Raw genomic sequence first — 24,368 nt, 5'->3', positions numbered from 1 at the left:
ACTCTTCTATAAAGCATCAGTTAAACGAATGCCAATACCAATATTCACAAGCGGCCTTGTAAGAAGCTCTCATTTCTGCTGACATATCCATAAGTGCCACTAAAGCCAATTTTCAGTGCTATAGAAAAATTATGAAATTGAAGTGCCTCCCCATGAAGCACCCTTATTTATCCAACATGTTCATAGCAGAAATACAAAACCATAAAATAGGGCTGTCTGAGCTGAGAAAACAGAGTAATTAATCACATTAACAGAAAACTAGCTTATAAAGTGCTGATCAACAAAACGTAGAAGAACCATTTCTGAACATGTGGTTCATTTATCAGGGCTGGAGACAGAACAGATTCTGACATAAAGTCAGGGCTGGTATGAACTCTGGGCAATTAGGAAATTGAGTGACAGGTTTCCGACAGTTAACTTCTGAGGGGAATTCCACAGGCTCCCATGATTTTTATACTAGCAAATGAGTTCTCCCATTGAGATGCCCACATCTAACTTGTATTGTAAGTGAAAACACACATTCATTCAACAAATACCAGTGAATTACCATGTTCTAGACACTGGGCAACAGTAGTGAAAAATGATCCTGCCCTTTTAACTGCAACTTACTTTCTGGTTGGGGCAGCAGACAAACTAAATCAGTAGATTATTTAGATAGTAGGGGAGGTTACATGCTATGGGAGTGTGCCATGGAGTTATCCAGGGAGAGGTGATGCCAGCAGATCCTGGCCTTTCCAAATAGGAAAGGAGGTCAGAAAGTAAGAGAAAGAATATATGATTGGCCTTCACAGGCCATAAGAAAAGGCAGGTGGGAAGCCACTGTAAGGCTTGAGCACAGCAAAGACATATATTTTATAGTTTATATAAAATAGATTTTAATTGGATCATTCCAACTGCTGTGTGGACAGCAGATGGCAGAGGTTTAAGGGCAGAAGTGAGAAGAGAAGTTAGCAGGTTACCGCAATAACAGAGGAAAGAGGAAAGAGGTAAGAGTAGATTATTCTGGGTGACACAAGCAGAGGACATTAAGAAGTGGCCAGGATTCTAGATCCATTTTAAAAGTAGACAAAACAGGATTTACTGTCAGACAGATGCAGGATATGAGAAAAAAGAAAAGCATCAAATCTAACTCCTAAGTTTTTGGCCTCAGCAGGTGGAAGGAAAGAAGTGTGCAAGAGAAGACAACCTGGAATTCAGTTTGGGAGAGGGTGAACTTGAGGTGTGTGCTAGACACGCAAGAGGAGATGCTGCCGGTAAAGTTGGCCATGAGCCTCTGCAGCTCAGCAGGGAGGCTGAGCTAGACACAGACAAGGACAAGTCATCAGTGACTAGATGCTGTTTAGAACCATGAAAGCTGTGAGACGGGATGAGATTATCAAATGGGTCAGTGTGGAGAAGAAGCCCATATTCTGAACCCTGGGGAGTAAAAGGAAGTATCCAGTAAAGTAAGGGGAGAAACAGGGAAGTGCAGGGTCCTGGAAGCCAAGCGGAGACAGTGCTTCAAATAGGACACAGTGATCAACTGATTGTGCTCCTATGCAAAATTCCTCAGAGACCTCTCAGGGAACAAGGGGCAGAGCCTGCAACTGGAGTAAGTGTAAGAGGGAAGTGGGGGAGAAGAACTGGAGGGCCTAAATAAAGACAGGTCTTTACTATACATAGGAGTGCAGTGAAATAGGGTGGGAGCTAGTGAGGAAGAAAGATCAAAACAGGCTTTTCTGGTTTATTTGAGGATGGAAAAAATAACAGCTTGTGTGGATGATAATGAGAATTACCTAGAGAGGGGAACATTGGTAATGTGAGAGAGAAAAGGATGAATTACTGGAACTCTGAACCTGTGTGTAGGAGGGGGATGGTCTCAGGTAGGAACAGAGATGCTACAGACAGGATGCAGATCTTTACTGGCAGACCTCCACTGATGGCTTCCCATTTCTCAGTGGAAGATAAAGGGAGTTCATGAGGTGAGAGTGAAGATGGGGGAGAAGATAGGGAGGCTTCAGGTGAGAGAAGGTATGAACCAGTCAGGAGAGTGATAAGGGAAATAGATGGAGGGAATGTAGGAGCAATTACTGGCAACTACTGAGGACACACCTATGGTTACAAATTGACAGCAAGAGCAATCTGCATATTGGGTGTCTCTCCACATCCATTTTCAGCTACATGGGTACAGGAGCAGAGAAGAAAGACAGCTGGATTTACCAGGGTGAGTTATGCCAATGGAGAATAAACAAAGTCAGAAAGTGGCAGGGGAGCTGAGAGTATGTGCACAGGGAAAAAGTAGTTAAAAATAGAAGTAAGGACAAGAGGAGTGGGAGAGACTTGAAAAGCCTGGAGCATTGCTGAATCATTTGTCAGAAAGGTTAAAGGATTGCTGGAGTCCAGGAACCAGAGGATGTGGGCTAGCAAGATAGAAGGCATCCAGAGAAGAAGGCCTGAAACAGAGAGATGACACTGAAAACGCATCCTACCTCGTGGAATGCCAAGCAGTCAAAAGTGAAAACCAATGACCTTTTCAAAAAGCTGTCTTTCTATTGCATACCATCTTAGTTCTCTATCACTGCACTAACAAATTACCTCAAATTTAATGACTTAGAATAACAGAAATGTATATAGTTCAGTAGGTCAGAAGCTCAGACGTCTCACTGGTTAAAACTGAGGTGTCAGTGGGGTCATTCCTTTCTGGAGTCCCTGGGGAGAATCCTTCCTTTGCTGTCTCCAGCTTTCAGGGGCTGCCACATGCCTTGGCTCATGGTCCTCCTCCTCCATCTTCACAGCTGGCAAGAGCAATCAGGCCAAGCACTTCTCACATCACATCACTCTGACCCCTCTTCTGCCTCACTCTTCCACACTTAAGGACCCTCATGACTGTACTGGGTGCGACCCAATGATCAGAACAATCTCCCTGCTGTAAGATCTGCTGATTAGCAACCTTAATTCCATCCAGTATTCTAATGCCCTCTATCATGCAACACAGCACACTCACAGGTTCCAGGGATTAGGACGTGGACATGGTGTTGGGGAGGAAGTGGTGAACTTAACTATGTTCTAACTATTTAAGTAACATCATAACATCATTTATATGAAAGGAAGATAATAGGAGCCTGCAAAGTCATATTCTGTTTTATTTAAAATCACATTTTCCCCCTGGATTTATCTTTCTAATGGCATTGCTCACAACAGCACAAAAACTAATTTTTTTTGCAGGACACCTATCTGGTATCAGGGCAGCAAGCCAGGCACATACTTGGTAGCAAGGAAAAGCACTTCTATAATTTCAGACTAGTCAGAGGTAATCTGCACAGAATTTACTGCATTTACATAATACTATTTCCAGGATACTGAGCAAAGTACTTCAAGTTGAACATATATCTTACTTTGTTAAAACTGTACATTTGGCTTTCAAATAAAAACCCAGATGGTTTATTCTTTCTTCCCAGCATGACCTTCAACAGCAAATAGCAAAGTATCTACTTTCTTCATCCTGCCACTGGACTAGTTTTTGACATTCACAAGAAATGCCTGCACTTGCCCCCCACTCTTCTTAGGGATTTCTTTCTTCATTGCTAAAGACATGTGCCTTGTAGCCCAGCGGCCCCAGGCATGTATGTCCTGGTGTGCAGTACAGTATGTTATGCTCCCTATAATGTCTATCATTATTCTTCCCGACTTTACTTGTGCTCTCTGGTTGAGCACTTAAGATTAATGAGGCATTTGTTCTCAATCAAGAAGCTATTTATGAATATAGTTCCACATACAACAAGCTATGTAGCATTCTCTTTCTTTCTCTTCATTACCAAGGGAAGGGGTGTAGGAGAATGATGTTTATTGAGTAAAAGAGAGAAGAAGGATGGGTGGGGACTTGATAATATGGGTAAATGTAGTAACTACATTGTTTTTTCATGTGAAACCTTCATAAGAGTGTATATCAATAATACCTTAATAAAAATTTTAAAAAGAGAGAGAGAGAGAGAGAAGAAGGTACAGGAAAAAAAATGATTTGTGACTTTTTAGCCTGTAAGAAGCACCCTAATGGGAAAGCCTCCACATCATAACTATGCTGTCCAGATACTTGATATCCTCAAATGTGCTGTTCTGTTTGGTTAAAGTAAACTAATAATTCTACCGTGGTCTTTGTGAGCTAATGCTTAAGTCCACAGCTGCTCAGAATAATCTGCCTCCTCAGGAGGCAAGAGGTAATATTGAACCCAAATGCATTACCTCAACAGGGAAGAGTGTGGTCCTGGCTGGCAGCTTACACCTCACCTTCTTCAAAGAAGAGCAGTGGTGTAAGCAACCACTTGGCTACAAACAGCCACCCCCACTTGTGAATGCCCTACCTTTAACAAGAATGGAGGCTTTCTTTTTCTACTAGTTTTACTGAGTATGAGAATCAAAGTCAGTCTTTCAGGCTGACATCCTCTCATCACCTGGTCTTAACAGTATCTTATGGAATTAAAAACATACAGCATAAAACACATCACAAGGAGTAGTAGTGCACGATGACCTCTCAAGGTCATAAGCCAATATGATCTAAAAACACATGTCCCTGATCTACAAAGCCACCTCACAGCTCTTCGTAAAAGAAAAATGTCAACACTGCTGTCAGATGGGAAATTGGATTCAGAAGATTATCCAGTTCTGGGAAAGGTGCTCTGGGCAGAAAGCAGAGTAAATATGAAAGTGTAAAGAAACTGCTCTACTCAGCCACTCAGTAACACTAATGATTCTACATTAAATAGATAACCAGTTACACTGGAAGTTAGTACTGGCTTTATTTTCAGCCTAACCAAACAGAAATCATTCAAGAATACTGTTTAGAATTAGGCCAGTTGTTCAGCCTTCTTTCTTCTCTAAAAACAAGAAACTGATAAAAGAGTCTGGGCATGGAAATCTGGAGGCCTAGTACTGCCAGGAAGGCTCTCTTACCATACAGAGAGAGGGGGTAATCCTGGACAAGAGACTTACTCTCTCAAATCCCTAGTTTGTTATCTGTAAAATGAGATTTCTGAGACACATAAATTCTTTACTCTTTGTCAGTACTACATTTTATGGATGCTAGGAAAGTTCAATCCCTGATACTTACATTAATTCCTATTTAAATCAATAGCTATCTGAATTTGTAGGTCAAAAGTTAAAAAATGAAACTACTTTTTCTAACACAAGAACTTCAAGAGCCAAATGATTAGCAATTTCTAACATGCATCATCAGTACTTTTATTTTTATTTGGGAAGTTGGAGAGGGGGGATAAAGGTTGTGATGCGATAAAGGCAACATAATCTTTAAATGCACATATTTTCTTTAATAATCTCTACCCTAAGAGAACTCCCATTTTACAGAGAGAGGGGAGAAAAGCACTACCTTTGGATCCAGCAGAAAGGAGTTACAGGCTGTTTCATATCAGATGTACCTCCATCTATAGGACCCAGCCTCAATGCACTGTGAGAACGAAAGATTCTACATGATAGACCACCTCCCTCCACTCACCAATCATTCGGCAGAGTCAACAGAAAGTTACATGGGTTGGGGCTTCCTAGTTCTCAAATTTTTGAAGTTACCATTTCCAAGAAGTCAGTTATCAATCATTTTTACCTAAGACTTGAAAGTTGAACTAAGGTACACTTCAAAGATCAGTAATGCAGATAAATATGTTCTAACAAATGACTTATATTCCTAATTCCACAAGCTTTAGCTTGTGGGAGTAGATTTTATAAATACTACTACCTTTGGAACCTCTAGAATTTTATGTTGTGACTATGACTTATGCAAGAAAAGACCTCATTTTCTTTGAGAAGCCAAATAAAATAGCTATGTGCAGCCATGGAAGGCATGAATGACAACCATTACCCAATCTATAGATATCACTTATTTACAATCAAGCAATAAAAAAAAGTCAATGGACACTAAAATGTTTCTTTTTAATGACTGCAATTGCATATTCTACTCTGAAAGAGGAAAGGAAAGGCTAAGTCCAAATGATCATCAAGGTATTGCTCTATCCATCTAGTTGGTCCTCCTTTCTAAAAAACAAATAAGCAAAATAAAAAGCACAGTGAATATATGTATGGCCAGGATGAAAACCTATTACATGTTTGGGTTTTCAATTCTTAAAACCATTTTGGGTGAATTCTTAAAACCACTTTGGAAAAAAAAAAGTTACGTTTGTTTTAAATATATACATACATACATATATATATATATACACATACAAACACACACAATATGACTTCATTTTTCTATAGATAGAGTACAATGTTTTTCAATAGGTAATAAATGTGTGCAATTATCTAGTTTATGCATTTCATTATACAAAGTGAAAATCTAACCTTTAAAGTTGTTTTGTTTTTTTATTTTTTGTTACAAAATCTACTCTCAAAGCATGGCAATATTCATCCGAGAATATAATATATAGCTGTTCTTTTAATACTGTATTACTTTCAAATGAAAATATTCAAATTCTCTTGAATTAAGTGTAATGGGATATACTGAATTAAAAAGAGATTTAGAGGAAACTGTGTATTGCCATGCATTCCCAAAGAGCAAGTAGATAAAGAAATAAAGTCGTAGTAAGGCTTTTAAGCCACTGGTTTCTTAAAAACCAATGAAAGTTTGCATTAGCTCATAAAAACTGCACTGATCTGGCCAATGATTACTAGCATTACATCTTACCAAACTTTGGTTACTCATCATCTCTGATTAGGTTAGTAAGTATATAAATAAATTTAGTTTTCCTAAAGGTCCCTAATTCTTAGAGAAACTAATTAAAGTAAAATGGAAATACAAAGTACACAGAATCAAGGGATCTTGGGGTCAGAGGAGACCTTAGAAATATATCTCTAGTCAAACTTTCTGATTACATTGCTTTTAAATCTTCCTTCTATTTAGATTTTGTTTAAATTATAGGTATGTAAGCTACTGTGTCTACCCTGCCTGTGCAAGAATTATTTAAGGTAATAAAAAAAACACCCTAGTATGACATAGCACAAATGATACTTTACTTGGGACTCTTCACATTGCAATGAAAAACTACTGCACAGGCTTAATGTTGCCAAGGACAGAAGACTGACAACTCATGATTTGTCAAAGTTACACATCTGAGTATGATGTGACTTCCAATGATAAGTTACCAAACTTCACATGCAGTTTTCTTTCCCATTTGTGGCACTAAAACAAAACCTCACAGCACCTACCCCCTGAAAGGTCCCTAAAGAAACATATAAATTTCCTGGAAATAATCAACCACCAGAGTTATATGACCCCTAAATTTTAAAAAGAGAAAATCTTATCTATATTCCTTTTTAACCTCTTTAACCTACTTTTATTTATTTTTTAGAATTACAAATAATAAAATTTTCAGAATATAGAAAATCCTTGTTATTTGTTAGTATACTACCTCTTAGTACTCTACATAGTATCAAGCACATAGATTAGTAATATTTAGAATAAAAGTAAACACATACATTATTAATATTTAGAATAAAAGTGCCCATTCCAGACATTAAACTAACATTCTCCTTCATAATCAGAAGTATAAACCGCAAAGTAGGGTTAAGGTATTACACAGAAATACCTAGACTCAAAAACTTTTTCAATGTTGGGATAAAAAGGAAAATGGTGGGGGGAGAGGGGGAAACCTGAAAGAAAGCAAAATAATTCTGTATTTGTACAATGAGAATATTAGCATTATATTTTTAATTAGTAGTAACTTATAGTCACTGTAGAGAGGACATCAAAAAATAGATTAGACACAAACTATAGTAATTTAGGTAAAAGTGATTAGAATCACATTAAGAATTAAAATAACAAGAAACAAGTTAGAATTCAGAGTATTGACATTCTACATCTAAAAACAGAACTTTATATGTTTGCAATGCACGCTAAAGTGATACTATAATGGAGTAAAAACTGCTTTCAAAATGAATTATATACTCACAAAAAGGTTGAAAACAAACAGAGCTGAAAATAATCTAATAAAGCTGGGGATAAACCATAAACTCAAACATAGCTTTCAGATACCTGTGCCTATTTATCTGATAAGTACTAAAATAGGGAAAAGAGACAGAAAGCAATGATATTTATTTAGAACTACAGGATATACTATCTGAACCTCAATATAGACAGGTATTTGGGTGGGTTGTGGGGGGCATGTTCTTTGACTGTTTCATTTCACTTCAATGAGGACAGAGCTAGGATCCTAGAATCCAAGTTAGAGTACAATCCAAAATTCATAACTAATCTCTTCCCCCAGACTCCTTAGATGAAGCTGCAATATGGCTTCTTGTTTCTTATTTTAATTGACATGAATGAATGAAGTAAAGAAATGGTAGCAAAATGAAGCACAGTGAGCACTAGCTGAAACTTTGGAAATGGTGAGACCCCTGAAGGTCACACATAAAGATCTGGCCATTATCACTATGACCATAACCTTCCTACTTTATGCTCTACAAGTTCAGAGATGACCCAATCACATGTTAGGGGGTGTTGGAGAGAGAAATGAAACAAAGTCCAAGGCGCCAGCTACTTAAAACCTATCAGAGCAGTGGTGTCCAGAGCAATGCCCACTCTTCAGAACAGGTAAATAATAAAACTGGTCTGCAAGCATCAATTCTAGCTTGGCATACCTTCTCACCTACTTTGCCCAGGTTGACATTGATAAAATTATATTCTAATGTATGAATTTATTTATTTATTGTCTGGGACTAGATTAAATAATCCCAAAAATGCTGTTGCTTCCAAAATTTAAATTATGATGTTTAGTTCTATGATAAAGTTACTATCACATGAAAAGTTGCTATTTTCTGGCTTTACTGAAATATAATTCACTATAATATTGTGTAAGTTTAAGTTGTACAACATGATGATTTGATATATGTATATATTGAGAAATAATTACCAAAATAAGGTTAGTTAGCACACTCATCACTTTATATAGTTATCTGTGTGTGTGTAAGGAGAGAATTTGAAAGATCTATTCTCTTAGCAACTCTCAAAAACTATACGATACAGTATTACTAACTATAGTCAACATGCAGCATATTAGATGGCAGAACATGTCTACCTTATGACTGGAAGTTTGGAACCACTGACCACCCTTACCTATTTACCCCTCACTCACCTGGCCCTAACAATCACCAATTACTCTCTGTTTCAATGAGCTCAGTGTTTTTTGAGATTCCACATAAAAGTGAGAACATAGAGTATTTGTCTTTGTCTGACTTATTTCACTTAGCATAAGGCCCTCACATTCCATCTATATTGTCACAAACAGCAGGATTTCCTCTTTTTTTATGACTGAATATGAATTTCCATTGTGTGTGTGCATGTGTATGTATGTAATATGTACATTTATACACCATATATTCTTTATCCACTCATCTATCAACAGACACTCTTTTTTTTGGTATCATTAATCTACAATTACATGAAGAACATTATGTTTACTAGACTCCCCCCTACACCAAGTCCCCCCCACTTACCCGATTAGTCACTGTCCATCAGCAGAGTAAGATGCTGTAGAATCACTACTTGTCTTCACTGTGTTGCACAGCCCTCACTATGCCCACACACACATTATATATGCTAATCATAAGGCCCCTTTTCTTCTTTCCCGGCCTTCTCCCTCCCTTCCCACCCATCCTCCCCAGTCCCTTTCCCTTTGGTAACTGTTAGTCCATTCATGGCTTCTGTGATTCTGCTGCTGTTTTGTTCCTTCAGTATTTTTTATTCGTATACTCCACATATGAGTGAAATCATTTGATACTTGTCTTTCTCTGCCTGGCTTAATTCACTGAGCATAATACCCTCTAGCTCCATCCATGTTGTTGCAAATGGTAGGATCTGTTTTCTTCTTATGGCTGAATAATATTCCATTGTGTATATGTACCACATCTTCTTTATCCCTTCATATACTGATGGACACTTAGGTTGCTTCCATTTCTTGGCTATTGTATATAGTGCTGCGATAAACATAGGGGTGCATCTGTCTTTTTCAATCTGGGCTGCTGCATTCTTAGGGTAAATTCCTAGAAGTGGAATTCCTGGGTCAAATGGTATTTCTATTTTGAGCTTTTATGAGAAACCTCCATACTGCTTTGCACAATGGTTGAACTAATTTACATTCCCACCAGCAGTGTAGGAGGGTTCCCTTTTCTCCAAAACCTCGCCATCATTTCTTGTTGTTTGTCTTTTGGATGGTGATGATCCTTACTGGTGTGAGATGATATCTCATTGTGGTTTTAACTTGCATTTCTCTGATGACTAGCAATGTGGAGCATCTTTTCATGAGTCTGTTGGCCATCTGAATTTCTTCTTTGGAGAACTGTCTGTTCAGCTCCTCTGCCCATTTTTATTTGGATTATTCACTGTTTGTTTGTTGAAGTGCATGAGCTCTTTATATATTTTGGGTGGCAATCCTTTATCGGATCTGTCATTTATGAATATATTCTCCCATACTGTAGGATGCCTTTTTGTTCTATTGATGGTGTCCTTTGCTGTACAGAAGATTTTCAGCTTGATATAGTCCCACTTGTTCATTTTTGCTTTTGTCAGCCTTGCCCGGGGAGATATGTTCATGAAGAAGTTGCTCATGTTTATGTCCAAGAGATTTTTGCCTATGTTTTCTTGTAAGAGTTTTATGGTTTCATGGCTTACATTCAGGTCTTTGATCCATTTCGAATTTACTTTTGTGTATGGGGTTAGACAATGACCCAGTTTCATTCTCTTACATGTAGCTGTGCAGTTTTGCCACCAACAGCTATTGAAGAGGCTGTCATTTCCCCATTGTATGTCCATGGCTACTTTATCGTATATTAATTGACCATATATGTTTGGGTTAATGTCTGGAGACTCTATTCTGTTCAACTGGTCTGTGGCTTTGTTCTTGTGCCTGTACCAAATTGTCTTGATTACTGTGGCTTTGTAGTAGAGCTTGAATTTGGGGAGTGAGATTCCCCCCACTTTATTCTTCCTTCTCAGGATTGCTCTGGCTATTTGGGATCTTTTTTGGTTCCATATGAATTTTAGAACTATTTGTTCCAGTTCATTGAAGAATGTTGTTGGTAATTTGATAGGGATTGCATTGAATCTGTAGATTGCTTTGGGCAGAATGGCCATTTTGACAATATTAATTCTTCTTAGCCAAGAGTATGGGATGAGTTTCCATTTGTTAGTGTCCTCTTTAATTTCTCGTAAGAGTGCCTTGTAGTTTTCAGGGTATACATCCTCTTGATGTATTTTTGAATTCGGTTTGCTAATATTTTGTTGAGTATTTTTGCATCTATGTTCATCAGGGATATTGGTCCACAATTTTCTTCTTTTGTGGTATCTTTGCCTGGTTTTGGTATAAGGGTAATGCTGGCTTCATTAGAATGAGTCTGAAGTATTCCCTCCTCTTCTAAACCAAACCTTCCTTGGTTAGGTTTATTCCTAGGTATTTTATTCTTTTTGATGCAATTATGAATGGAATTGTTTTCCTGATTTCTCTTTCTATTAGTTCATTGTTAGTGTATAAGAAAGCCTCAGATTTCTGTGTATTAATTTTGTATCCTGCAACTTTGCTGTATTCTGATATCAGTTCTAGTAGTTTTGCAGTGGAGTCTCTAGGATTTTTTATGTACAATATCATGTCATCTGCAAATAGTGACAATTTGACTTCTTCTTTACCAATCTGGATTCCTTGTATTTCTTTGTTTTGTCTAATTGCCATGGCTAGGACCTCCAGTACTATGTTGAATAACAGTGGGGAGAATGGACATCCCTGTCTTGTTCCTGATATTACAGAAAAAGCTTTCAGCTTCTCGCTGTTCAGTATGATGTTGGCTGTGGGTTTTTCATATACGGCCTTTATTATGTTGAGGTACTTGCCCTCTATGCCCATTTTGTTGAGAGTTTTTGTCATGAATAGATGTTGAATTTTGTCGAATGCTTTTTCAGCGTCTATAGAGATGATCATGTGGTTTTTGTCCTTCTTTTTGTTTATGTGGTGGATGATATTGATGGATTTTTGACATAAAACCTAAAACTAACAATGTAATGTAAGATTGATTCCTGAAGAAGTTGAGTTTAAGGATACTTTTTAAATGCAATCAGTCCAGCCACAAAAGCCAAAGAATCATATTTAAGTGTTTACTAAAAATTAATATTGTAACACTCACTGTCACACCAAACAAGGGTGTTAAAGCCAAAATATCAGTATTATCAATTACTTCTCTGCAATGCTTAAACGGAATTCAATTATTTCTTAGGAGAAAATTTTAGGAATAGAGTTTCATAGACAAAGTTCACGCAAAACTGTTACACTGAAAAAAAAACAGCTCAGTGTGAAATCAGATCATTCCATAAAAATAAGAAATTACGTGGGTCTAAAACATCATGGTTAAGCTGTATTCAAGAGTTCCCATTTCTGTTGCAAATTTTAAAAGATTTACATGGTATCAATATTAAAATAGAAAAGGTATATTATGTTGTCCAAGGGTGAGTACAAGGGGTTAAGATTAATAGAAAGATGCTTTAAATCTATTCCAAAGAGTGATTAATCTAAGTATCGCCTTCATAAAACATGCTAAGGGAAAACAGCATAATCGATCAGAAGCAGCCTTAGAATCAGGGTGGGTGGCCTAAGCCTCATCCTGGCTCTGCCATGCAAAGGACAGTGGTACCTTGGATGACAGGATTGCTCAGTGTGAGTGCAGGAGTCAAGCAGTAACTGTGGATGGAACAGAGAACTCTTCACACCTTGATGAACTGGATTAAAATCTCTAATCTCACAACCTGAACTTCAGGGTGAACGAGAGGACATCACTAGGCAAACAGATTCTACAAGGATTTACTTCGGCTCATACAATAGGAATAGGACCTGCACGGTAAACAAGAGGTGAATATATTTATCATAGCAGGACTTCTGGGCTGATTTAAGATGCTTGTTCTATGTTTACATAGTTTTGTTAACATAATGATCACACCAAAGGAAACACCAAAATGGTTTTTGGGCCTCTTAATGTAAAGACTTCTTAAGTTGGAGATATTATCTCTAACATCAAACCAATTAGATTATTTGAACTTTAGATAGAGTGTCCATATTATCCCCCATTTTTCCCTCACTACCCAAAGTAAATGCCAGCAATAAAACCATTCAGAAAAGCATTCCCATGAACGCCTTTAATTTATAGTCACCATACATCTACTTCAACACTGAGAATTAAACATTAATAATCACGACATAAATTTTCATAATGCAAGGTATCTTCCTTATACTGTCTTTCAGGCTTTTTACTTCAGTTGCAAGGAAATTTATTTCATTGTCATTAGAGATCATTGAGGAATAAAAGCAAATGCTACTATTACAATCAAAATCATCAAGCTGAGCATCCACTCTGAGATGAAGAGTGAGGGACACAGTGTTGAGATCTGACAGATCCTCACTTTCAAGAATGTTCTGACACTACTTGAAAGAGAATTTTTAGGAATATTAAGGTAGCACATAGTTAAATGGCAAAATGAGTGACATAGTATATTAACAGAAAAAGGAACTCAATGCTTGGATATCAGCTAAAGTTTCAACAGAGTCTTCAGGAAAAATAATTTGGATGAATCTGTGTCCCCTGAGTGGAGGATCACTTGTTGAAGGTTCTGTCTCAAGTTCACAATAATGCCTGGCAGAGCAGATATTGTGAACTTTGTTTTAAGTATGAATGTATGAATGAGTAAATGGGGAAAAACCTCATGCTAATGGAAAAGTTATATACATATAAACATGATTTCCTCAGGAGTCAGCGAAGAGCCCCACCTTGACTGTTACTTAGAATACTTATTTTCAAGATTTGCAAAACAGAGCTAGGCAGGAAAATGAAGTACAACTTTGGATCTGCTCTGATAAATTGGCAGTCTCTGTAGGCTCCCTAAGTAGAGGAGTGACCCCTATAAGTTTATTTAACATTTCGTTGATGGATATAGAGCCATCAGGTAGGATGGGATTTGGAAAGAGAAGACTAGGAACATAGATTAAGTGTAGAACTGCACACAAAAGCATGTATACAATTTTACCTTACCACTAGATTTAAATGTGTTCAGGGTGGATGGAATGAGAAGAGGGATGAAAGATACTGAAATAAGCCACTTACTGCTGTCCATGCATTTTTTTTGCACCGGACACATAGCCATTCATCACAGATCTCATGAGAAGGGACACCATAACAACCTATAAAATAATAGTATGATCCATGAATTAGGTCTTTTACATTTTGACAATATTACATATCTTAGCACTGAATAAATAAATTCAGAATAACTGCCTACCACACAATTTTTCATTCTCATTGCTTAGAACAAAACATAAGCAAGGTGTCTCAAAGATACTTCTAGCTCCCATGCCTCACAGCTAATAGGATGTCAGTCCCAGGAAATGTTGAGAGTATGGGTCTTAACAGTTACTAATGTTCACAATAGCTATCAGAGAGAATACTGATGATAATTTTTCAATGGGCAGTAATAAAATTTCTAAACTGTCATACCTACAAATGTGTTTTACTCTTTCTAAACTGCCATACCTAAAAATATGTTTTACTCTTACAAAACATATTTCAAAATAAGTTGCAATTCATAGAGCTAAGTTTGGAGAAGTTTAAAAAAAATACAATAAATAAACTTTGACATAATAGCTTTTAAATTAATGTAACTTAAGATGATGTTTTTCAAAACTACATTTAATTAGCTTTAATTTCAATGACAGGGAAAGAGGTGCACAATTCATGGTGTTAGTGATAAAGGGATGTTTTCAATTCTACTTGTCTATTCAGTATATGCCTGACTCAAAACAACTATGTTAAGAGATAGCTGGTAATGCAAATATATGTAGCAATTGTATGGCACCAACAAACATTTCATTCTGACTTCCTGAAAAGTGAGGGTTTTGAAAGATTTAAAGGAGTATTTTTAAATACCAAATTTATATAACATTTGAGTTGGGAGAAGAATATAAATAACAGAAATGTAATTACCCAAAGGAAAGCCTACCATAATTAACCAAGACCATAAAATGTTTTAGTTGAAGCACATGTTTATGAAATATTATGGCTAAATTGCATAGCTAGTGCATTCAGGAGTCAAGATTAAATCCTAATTTTTGTGAAATGGTGCTTTGCCTCTTATAATGTAGGTTGTGTGTGTGTGTGTATGTGTGTGTGTGTTACAAATTGATATGATTACAATAAGAAGGTTGCTATAATTATATTTCAAGCAGATTATGTTCAACTCTCTTGGGGAAGCTGATAGCATCTAATTAATCAATAAATGATAGACAACAAGGTGACTTAAACCCTAATGTAAGACAGGTGTTATTCTGGGGCAAATACAGAAGGTAATACCATATTGTAAACCATTCATATTACACTGACAGACCATACATAAGTTTGTTAATAGAGCATGTGATTTGGTAATATTAAAATTCTTTAAAATAGTTGCAATATATAATAAATTTATTTTATACATTTTAGAGGATTTATACTCATGCCAATATAAAAATTTACCACTTATCCAATTATGTAAAAATAGAAAATTGAGACAGGTCTGGAGCTGAACAATCTCAATCCTGGGGGAAGACAATTTTAACAACTGCTCTTTGTTGGAAGGCAATAAAGATCTCTCTACCCTTACAAAGAAGAATAATTTAACTCAATAATTAAATCTAACAATAATTCTCCAAAACACCAAAGGAATATTCATTTCTCTTTAAAAAGTCACAAAGAAGAACAGTCATGAATCAACATCAGAGGTTAAAATTAGGTTTTTATAAACTATATATTAAAATAAGTAAAAGTCAAGCATGTGAAAGGAACCCCACAATGACCCATGTCTGAACCCCAAATAAACAAACAAAACAGATTGCTCTCCACTGATACTGCATAAAACTGGAGAAAAGGGTGATTATACTTACTTATATTTTCATTAGAAGAAATATGAGAAAGAATGACCTAGCCATTAAGAATGCCAATATTCAATGCAACAGCTTTGGTAGGTTACAAAGGGGTGAGAAATAAAGGCTATAAAGGCTATGTGAAGCACTGAAAAACCAGAAATTGATGAAAGAGAGAGTCATTTACTTGCATGAACCCGTACACAACACTTTGCACAGGAAATCAGAAGACTTGTTCCATCCTCTTCCAGGAAGACACTAGGTGGAGAATATTCTATATTTTCTTCACTATAAATAAAACACATCTCTGGAATGAGGGGCTTAGTCTTTCCTCCTGGAGTAACCACTTCCTCTAATTTTGTCTCCCATCTAGAATCATTTTCTTCATTGCTGCTATCTGGCTGAAAAACACAATATTCCCATGTGAGTGAAAAACATGGAAAAGAGTTCATCATTGGTTCTGGTCACTCAAATCCACTAACAACTGTTCCACCCACTAACTTTCAGCTTCTCTTCTTCCTCCTACCCTCTTTGACACAACTATTAGCTTTTTATCAATGTTCCTCCTCTGGCTCCTAACCAGAAGCTAAGCTGTAGGAACAAGAAAATATTCTGTATATCTGCTTGTATAAGAAAGCAATGAGCTACAAAAAAACATGTCCTTACATAAACAGTCACAGAAAGCATCAGTTTTTCTAATTTTTTTTCTTCCTCTTCATTTGCACAAGGTTAACTGATCTGGTTTCATTTACTGCAAAATCTTAACCTAGTCACACCTGAAGGGGTGTTTTTAAAGACCTCAGTTATAATCTGTGCAGCAGTATTTAGAGAGTTCAGGAAGGCTTTTGCCTTACTACAAAGTTTTTAAAATCAAGACAGCAAGATCTGGCAAGTATCAGTAAATAAGGGAACATAATGTACAAAACAAAACTGTCATCTCTCCCCAAAATATATGAAAAATGCGTAGTGTTTATTTCAAACTCAAATTAATGAACTATCTCATTATCTCCAGAGATCTCCTATTAATAACATCTTACAATTTTAGAGAATTATTTGTTCAATTATTGGGAAGTCTTTTTCAATTAGGGAAATATACAGGTAGATTATGATACGGAAATAGAAATTAATAAGCAGGTTTATCCATAAAAAAATAGAAACTTAAAGACTAAAAGGAAAACAAAAATAATGTTTGTCACTCACCAGAGCCACATTCAAAGACAAGTGAGTAAACTACCTCCTTTATTTACAAAGATCTGAATATATGACATATCCCATATTTTCATGCTACAAAATATCTTAACAGGAAAGCTTTAACTTTACATGGAACTCTAAGGAAGATGTGATCTCAAATACTTCTGATTCAATAAGTAAAAATATCACCCAGAACATAACATTCACATCAACACACTTTATATAACATCTTAAAATAGATCATATAATTCGACCCTTACTAGATTCCTAAAGATCATTTTGTGTTAGTGCTGGAGAATGTGGATCTCAGTGAGCTGAAGTCTATCAATATAACACATATGAAATGACACTGAAAACAGCATGTATAGATGACTGATGAGATGAACTGGACAATTCAGTTCACAGTGAGTCCTGAGCATTTTACCATGCTCCATGTGGGAAGATAGAGACATTTTGAATGTAGATTCAGAACCGACTTATATTATACAGAGTGACGTATTCAACATTAAGCAGAGACTATGTTCTCCCTTTGCAAGCTTCTATTATCATTAAGCTTTATGTTTCATGGTGAAAGGGGTAGAAAGAAAGGTTAGAATTACCCCTTGACTGAAATAAACCAGGACCAACAAATAAACCAATCATTTACTAAAAAATGTAAAGCAGTCAGAGAAACGTCTCTGCAGCAGCACTTAGAAACTCTCTTTGCCCTTCTAGGATGGCCATTAGATATGTACCTGTTAATGTCTTCCTGTACTGTGTATGCTCACCTTACAATGATTCACCTGTGTTTTTACAGTAACTCATAAAAGGGCAGCAGAAAAAGGCAAACTTGACAGTGACCCCTCCCTTCATTACCTTGTAGTACGGCATGAGGAGAGCACAGATGGCACAATGTGGCTCCATTGTGGCCATGGCTGCATTATACTCTTGCTCAGCCACAAAATTTGGGGACTTTGTCTGCCAGAGGTGGACCAGAGGCTTCGCCCAAGACTCTGTTTCTTCTACTTCTTCCTCAATCAATGCAACCTCAGGCAACTCTTAAGAGAAAGGGCATGAAAACACAGTGAGCATGGGACCCAGGGAAAAACAAACCTAGTTATAAAAGCAAACAAGCATTCCCAGGTATCTGTGATGTTAATGTCAGACAGGAAACCGATTTTGCTTTCAAATACACCCTGGGAGAAAAGAACAAAAGGAGTTTCCTTTTCATCCTCCTCATCTTCAAGGACTGTATCAGATCTGACCACCAGACAACCATCCTCCTTTTGACACCTTCCTCGTCCCTGCCAGGAATAACTAAACTGATCCTTTCTTCCCACCTCACTACTTCCGGTTCCTACTGCTACCATAACACTTCAAGGTAAAGAGCTTATATGTGTGAGTACATCTTCCAGGTAGCAGAGCAACTCACTAGCCCAGTAACTGACTTCCCAGTATTTTTAGTCTCTCACCTAATACTGTACATGGCTCAATAAAATACTATTTATAGGATTTTATTTCGTTAACTTTTGGGTTCAAGAATTTATGACAAATAACATTTACAGAGCACATTGTCATGTGTCAAGCAATATACTGTCATTACATGGATATCCAATACAATCTCTATGTTGAATCTTATTTGTTCAATATGACGTCCCCAAGGGTCAAATCTCTTAAGCATGTATATCTGTTAACATGAAAGGGGCAGAGATCTACTCCACAAAAATAGAATTCTACAACATTTTAAAGAAGGCCAGAAAAATACAGAAAGATGTAAGAGGTTAAGAGAGAAAAAATTTCTCATGCTTATAGCAAAGTACAGTGTGTCAGGGCAGGTGGCAGCAACCATGTCTCCATCCAGTACTTGATGTCTAGAGCTGTGACATTCTGAAATTCCTCACCTGGCACAGTTTTATGAACAAATACCGTGGAGCATGGTCCTCAAGTCCCAAGCATGGGCATTCCTATTAACCAGTGTGCTCCAGCCCTTGCCTGGCTGACCTCCTACCTATTCCAGGAAAAGCAAAACAGATTTGCTCAAGTAGAAAAATAGCAAGGGCTGAGTGAGGCTGAAAATAATTCAAAAGACCTCAAATGCCAAGTGAAGTGAAAGGGAATGTTCCTGCTTCCATGTCAGTGGTAGTATTATTATTTTTTGATTATTTCTATTTTTTTTTGATCATCATCATCACTATTATTATTATTTACAATGGAAGATGCATAATACTCAATAGGGTCAGCATATTAAAACAAAAGGTAAAAACCTGCTTATATTTGCAATGAAGTAATCAGATGTTAAACATGAACTGCTTCCACCTCACTTTCCCTAAAATATACAATAGAAGACTTCCTATTAAGACTAAGATTTGACAACTAGAAGATTATAGAGTGAAAAGTCAACCAGGAACTTGAAATACCAGTAAGTCCTAACTCACAGGCTACTACCTCCCACATACATTCTAAAAGTAGGATCTAAACAAAAAGAAATCCTTAGGTTTGAATAGCTGTTACGACCTATAGACATACAATAAATTTATCACATTACTTGCTTTATTATAAAAGATTAAAACATACAAGATAGATAATGCTCTTCTCCGTTCCATTGATCATAAATTTATGTGAAGAGTTCTCAAAATATTTTTAGGGATGGAAGAAATACTACTGAATTCCTAAGAGCCTTGTAATAATGAAAAAGAGGTAAAGGACAATTTCTGAAAATTGAGAAATTAGTAGAGTGTGGACAAGACCTTTAGCAACACTTGACCTCGGATATCCTGATATAACTTGAGTGTGACCTCAAACTTTCTCAACACAGATCTGGCAGAGGACCTTGCCCTATATCTGTCCTTCCCTAAAGATAAGGTCATGCTCTGACCCAAAGAGCATTTGTTTTCTGTCTGTATGCTCTTGGGGCCACAGGACACAGTGAACAACATAATTATGTAATACTCTAAATTAAAAGTAGCATGGCAGCAACACTGAGCCATCAGAGCCGATCTAGCTTTAAGTTAATCCTTTGATTTGGAGGGGCTATGGCTTTAGGTAAGACAGATTCTCACATGGTGAGAATTCCTTTCTCACCTACCTCAAGGTTGTTTTATTTTAATTTTAATATGAAAATGAAAGAGCAAATGTAAAAAATTTTAAACTCTGACGTGACAAAGTTCTTTGAAAACCCTAAAGTGATATATAAACATATATATTACTATGTAAAATCCATGCAATTCCCTTATTTTCATTTGATCTGTTTGTCAGTTCAATGCATCAATGTTTTATGTGAGGGGAAGAGACTGCACTTAATTATAAGTATACGATAATGATTATTCGGATTTTAATTTAGCTTTGAAAGTCAAAAACACTGGCACATTCTTGAAAGTAAAGCTTTAAAAGTCAAAAACATTGGCCCATTCTTGCATCTTCCTGAATTTCCTCATCAAATTATTCATCCCGCCTCTTTCTCCAAGAACTCTTGCTTACCCATGGCATTGTTAAGCATGGTCTAACTCAGCTATTGCCTTTCCCAGATTTATGATATTCATACAACCACAAATCTCAATCCCTAAGGGAACCAAGAATGTTCCGGGATCTCTTCAGGATATCTAAATACTCTCATCATCACATAATTCCAAATGAAAGCTCTCCCTTTCAGCTTCTAAACACATTCCTCTATTACTGTCCCTCGTTTCTTTTAAGTATACCTTCATCCACCCACTTTTTTAAAAACTATTTTCTATCTTCCAATATACAAAAGAGGGAAAATGCTTTTTCCATTGTTCCTTTTAAATGTTTTGATCATTTGGCATCACTATGCCTACAGAGTTCCTCTCTTCCTTTCTGAAACTATAGTTGACTAATGAACCTGTAAAGGTTTCAGTGTAATCTCATTGGTATATGATTACCTCAAAACATGTATTTTGAACATTCTATGCAATGAAAATAGCCCATACTGTTTTATATTTTTAGATTTTTAAAATATCAAATTAGTTCTCACAATACCCTCATAATAGAAGAGGACAGGGATAAAGATATTAAACATACAAAGACATGAACACTGTAGGCTTAATGAATACCAATATTCTTATTACTATAATTTTAAGTGTTTTTATACCAGCATACCAACAATCTGGAGATCATGCACAGCTCTGAGTCTCACCATGAAAGCCACAGTTTGCTGTAGCATCAGGAGAGAGTGAGGCAAAGGAAAGATCCCTTGGTATAAGTTAGGGAACTCTGAAAATGTTACCAACATAGAACTCCCTCCTTTCCCACTGTATTCTCAACAAAAACAAAAGAAGAGCTAATAGTATAACAGCAGTTCTCAAAGCAAGGTCTGTGGACTTCAGGAGACACACAACACATTTTCACAGGGTCCGTCTGGCCAAAAATACTTTCATAATAAAGCAAAGCTATTATTTGTCTGTGTCACCTTGTTGACATTTTAATGGTGATACAAGAGCAGTGGAGGTACCTTGGTAGAACTGTTGGTACCTTAGCTTGAATCAAGTCAGGGGCACCAATGCCATCATTATATTCTTGACTACCTAACATTTACAGTGTGTGGGTGGGAGGCGAAGAGGGGGTGGGAGGGGAGGTGCATTCCACTTAGCAATGCCTTGATGAAGAAAAAAAAAAGTACCAAGCTTATTAAATTTGTATACTTTTATAAAATGGGAAGTATGCATAAAGTACTTCTGCTACACACTGAAGTTCAATAGTTGTCTTGAAAGCACATGTGCAATTAGTTGAATCACAAGTTCAGTGAACTGCCTTCTTCATGGAATATCATTTTTACTTAAAAGAATAATTAACAGACAAATTATGGTTATTCAGACTTGAATGTCTGGCAGGAATTTCCTAGCAACTGAACAACGCCTATCATTTTAATAAGAAACTAGTGAGAGAATTTGTTGACAATGGTAAATGTAACCTTGTGAGTCTAAAAAAATTGGAATTTTGGAGAACTTATACCTACTATTGTAAGCTTGACAGCTTTCCAATATTTAAAGCTGTTTCTCATGAGACTGATAGTGACAATATCAAATGTAATTTTTAAATTTTATATAGACTTGTATAACTCAGATCTTTGTTTACTAACACATAATGACACAAAATCATGCATTCTTAAAAGAGCCACTCAAAATACAAAATAGACTGATGCACCTTTAGCTTAACAGCCTACAAAAAGCTCACTGATGTAATTTCAGACTCCATGTTGCAATGACCTTTAATAAACTACCATTTGTCAAGTTTGATGTTGTGTCAAAAGAATACCCATAATTATCTGAAAAAGCTATTAAACTACTGCACCCCTTCCAACCACATATCTGTGCAAAGCCAGACTTTGTGCTTATACTTCAACCAGAACAACATGATTAAATGCAAAAGCAGATAAAGTCTAATTATTTTTATTAAATTGAGTATTAAAAACTTTCACAAAAACTGTAAAACAGTATCACCCCTCTGCTTTATATGATATGGAGAACTGTTAATTTTTATGAAAATAAATGTAACTGCTCACATATTTATTACTGCTTTTAAATGAATTCATGCACTTAAAATTTTGCTTGTTTTAACTTTAGCACATAAATATCAATAAGGTAAACCCATGGAAAGGGAAAGAAAGGGATGAGATGAAACGAAATGAAACCTCTTTGGGGTCCTCAAAACACTGAAGAGCATAAGGGGTCCTGACAGCAAAAAGGCTGAGAATCATTGACACACATTATATGTATGCCATTTTTCAGGCAAAATGTTAGTTCCACAGAGTCAAAACTGAACAATACAGCCCTAATAATACTGGTGTAGATTGCAGTCTCACAACCAGGCAAGAATTTTATATAAACTCCTTTCCTCAGTCAACACTATGGTACTTAACCACAAAGAAAACAAGTCAACACTGCAGGAAGGCCTCCCTGACTCTTGGTTCCTTCATTAAGGTCTGCAACATTTGCCAGATATGGTAGAAAAAAAACATTCTACGCCAAAGCACTTCATTTTCTTTTTTCTTGGTGAGCTCTGGCTTCTTGGAGGAAATCTAGACTCCCAGACTGTTACATTGACAAAAACATTCCCATTACTCTGTAGCAAGTCAAGAAAAGCATGAGCTTAAAAACACCACAGTTCCTTAAATTTACACGAGCCCTTCTGATTTCACAGAAGTAGTTTACAACACGACTCCAGACACTATGCTCTCAGGAACACTGTCCTGAATAAGGAATATAAGCAATGGTTTATGTAGCCTCACAGAAGTACGGCGAGCCTCCTAAAAGCACAACTGTGACGGGGATGGGGGGAACAGACACTCTCTTGGATAAACACACTCACACAACCGTTAAAAATGCTGCTGCCACACCAGCAGCACCTTCAAAAGCTGCTTTGAAATTTTTCAATTGCCCCATTACTAAAATAGAGTAAGATGTTCTATTTTACAAAAGAACGTGCCTCTAAACCAAACACCCAGCTCATGCATATACACACAACACACTGAAACTTTTTTCAGTAGTAGCAAAAATATTCTTTATGACTTACAGCTAGGAAACCAAGCTTTGCCTCTGACTGAATATTTCTGTCAAAAATAAAAGCTTTTGGTGAAAGGTATGAGAAATAGATAATTACGCAGCACCAAAAACAGTGCTCCAGAAGAAAAGTTAAACCAACAATATTTGATTTATATATGTGACAGCTAGTTACTGAAGCCAACCGGAACTACTTCTGCCTCTCAGATTAAATCACAGAAGTGGCCCCCCAAGAGAAGGAAGCCTGCTTACAACTCGCCACCATCCTTCCCAAACGTGTCTGAAATGCATCTCTAAAATCCTCCTTCCTTCTTAAATAAAAATAAATTTCATCTTTCATCCAGTTCCTGGCGCAGCACTTCTAAATCCCTGGAATTTCCTCATAAGCGTGAGAAGAGCATCACTGGTTAAAATATTTGATCTTAGGGCGGAGCCAACATGGCGGCGTGATTAGGACAGTGGGAATCTCCTCCCAAAAACATATATACTTTTGAAAATACAACAAACACAACTAGCCCTAAAAGAGAGACCAGAAGACGCAGGACAGTGGCCAGACTGCAGCTACACCAGCGAGAACCCAGCGACTGGTGAAAGGGGTAAGATACAAGCCCCGGCCCGGCGGGACCCGAGCGCCCCTCCCCCCAGCTCCCGGCGGGAGAAGAATAGGCAGAGCGGGAGGGAGACGGAGCCCAGGACTGCTGAACACCCAGCCCCAGCCACCCCCACCAGAGCACAGACACAGTGCGTGGGCAGAGGGCCCTGGATACTGGGGGAACAG

General features: G+C 37.0%; 1 protein-coding gene across 8 annotated transcripts in view; it reads right to left on the bottom strand.

Moving 5' to 3' along the window:
- Positions 1–24,368, bottom strand: part of KDM4C (lysine demethylase 4C) — a 490,870-nt gene that overhangs the window by 120,915 nt on the left and 345,587 nt on the right. For 7 of the 8 annotated variants that reach the window (XM_057498655.1, XM_057498657.1, XM_057498659.1 and 4 more), the window contains 3 exons: positions 17,952–18,133; positions 16,093–16,306; positions 14,116–14,192 (listed from right to left, as the gene is read on the bottom strand). In XM_057498655.1, the coding sequence (XP_057354638.1) occupies positions 14,116–14,192; positions 16,093–16,306; positions 17,952–18,133 (473 nt within the window). The remainder of the gene's footprint in view (positions 1–14,115; positions 14,193–16,092; positions 16,307–17,951; positions 18,134–24,368) is intronic. The other variant, XM_057498658.1, reaches the window with a different exon arrangement.

The sequence above is a fragment of the Manis pentadactyla genome, chromosome 3, assembly GCF_030020395.1.
Source record: "Manis pentadactyla isolate mManPen7 chromosome 3, mManPen7.hap1, whole genome shotgun sequence".
NCBI lineage: Eukaryota > Metazoa > Chordata > Mammalia > Pholidota > Manidae > Manis > Manis pentadactyla.
This window is presented reverse-complemented; position numbering and strand designations above follow the sequence as displayed.